Here is a 1,440-nt window from a genome sequence, read left to right as displayed (position 1 = left end):
GTCACTGAACTTCGGGCGTCGTCGTCGCTGCGTTCCTTCACGGCTGTTGCCACCTTGTCCTTTTCGGCACGAAGTTCGTCTCTGAGAGTGGCGATTTCCTTCTTCAGGTTGGACGTCGCTCGATCTTTGTCCGAAACCAGTCTGTCTCTGTCGCCGAGCGTCCGTTTCGACGAGCGAAGTTCGTCGTCGATACTTTCGATCCTCCTGGCGTTTGCTTCCACCTCCTCCTTCAGGTTCCTGTTCTCTCGAAGAACCTCCGAATGACGCGTTTGGTCCTTTTTCAGGTCCTCAGTCGCACTCTTCAATCGCATAACCGTCTTCCGTTCCTCCTCCAGATCGGATTGCGCTCGCCGCAACTCCTCCTTCTCTCCGATGCTCACTTCCATTTCGTACAACGACTCTTCGGTTTGCCTTCTTAACAGTTCTCGCTGCAATTCGACGTTCTTGTCGGCCATGGATTGCGCGTGCTCGTCTGCCTTTTTCGCGGCCGCCTCCACAATCCGTCTGTTTTTCACTTCCTCGTCGTATCGCTTGCAAGCCGTTTTCAGGTTTTCTTCCAAGACGTCCACCCGCTTTTCGTACATGGACATCGCGGTCTTGGCGAGCGTCGACTCTTTTTTCAGCGCGCTGATTTTGTCGTCTTTCTCTTCCAACTCCTCTTCCATGTCGGCGTGAGATCTCTCTCGGTCTTTCAGTTTGCGGACGGCTTCCTGCAGCTTTTGCTGCAGCTCGAGTCCGCTCTCTTCAGGTGGCGGCTGCTTCGACTTTCTCCTCGCGGCTTTCAGATCCGATTCCAAGCGAACAACGTCCAGATCCCTTTCCTTCAGTGCATCCGTCTTGGAAGCGAGTTCGGTCTTGAGACGTTCGACCTCTTCCTCCGCGATGCTGCGAACGTCGGACGATTCTCTCAACGCGGACATCTTCGCCTCGTGTATTTCGTCTTTTAATTTCTGTATGACGACTCTGGCTTCTGTGAGTTTTCGTTCCTTTTCCGCAAGTTTGTCCTGCACCTCGTTCAGCTTCTGGTTGCCCAGTTCCAACGTACGTTCGTTCTCCTTCGCCGATTCTCGACGGTGAGCATCGAGATCTTCCAGCGGGACGGACTTGGGAGTCGCCGGCGTCGAAGACCTGTCTCTTATACACATCTAGATGTGTATAAGAGACAGGTCTTGAGACGGATCCCACTCCAGATCGTCGTTTTCGTTTTCCCGAAGGAATCCAGAAGTGTACTGCTTCCAGTTCGCGTCCACCCACCTCACGTTTGGCGTCAATAGCGAACTTTCCTCGTCCGCGTAATGTGGAAGATCTCCCGTCGGCGTCGCTGCCCCGCCGTCGTCGCCGGCGTCGTCGTCCTCGTTGGCAGCTTCTCTTTCGATTATTTCTTCCATGTCGCGATAGTCCTGCGAATTGAAGTCGTACGGGAGATTGGATGGAGGGCCT

General features: G+C 54.2%; 1 protein-coding gene across 1 annotated transcript in view; it reads right to left on the bottom strand.

Moving 5' to 3' along the window:
* The window catches only part of LOC117111920 (intracellular protein transport protein USO1-like), a gene marked incomplete at its 3' end in the record, with an annotated part of 5,559 nt that overhangs the window by 3,692 nt on the left and 427 nt on the right, over positions 1 to 1,440 (bottom strand). Inside the window, exon 2 of the mRNA XM_033254961.1 lies at positions 6 to 1,128. Coding sequence (XP_033110852.1) covers positions 6 to 1,128 — 1,123 coding nt within the window. The remainder of the gene's footprint in view (positions 1 to 5; positions 1,129 to 1,440) is intronic.

This window comes from Anneissia japonica, unplaced genomic scaffold, assembly GCF_011630105.1.
Source record: "Anneissia japonica isolate Jap-2015-1 unplaced genomic scaffold, ASM1163010v1 scaffold12903_len6015_cov157, whole genome shotgun sequence".
NCBI lineage: Eukaryota > Metazoa > Echinodermata > Crinoidea > Comatulida > Comatulidae > Anneissia > Anneissia japonica.
Note: the sequence above shows the minus strand (reverse complement) of the source record. Positions and strands in the feature narration are given on the sequence as shown.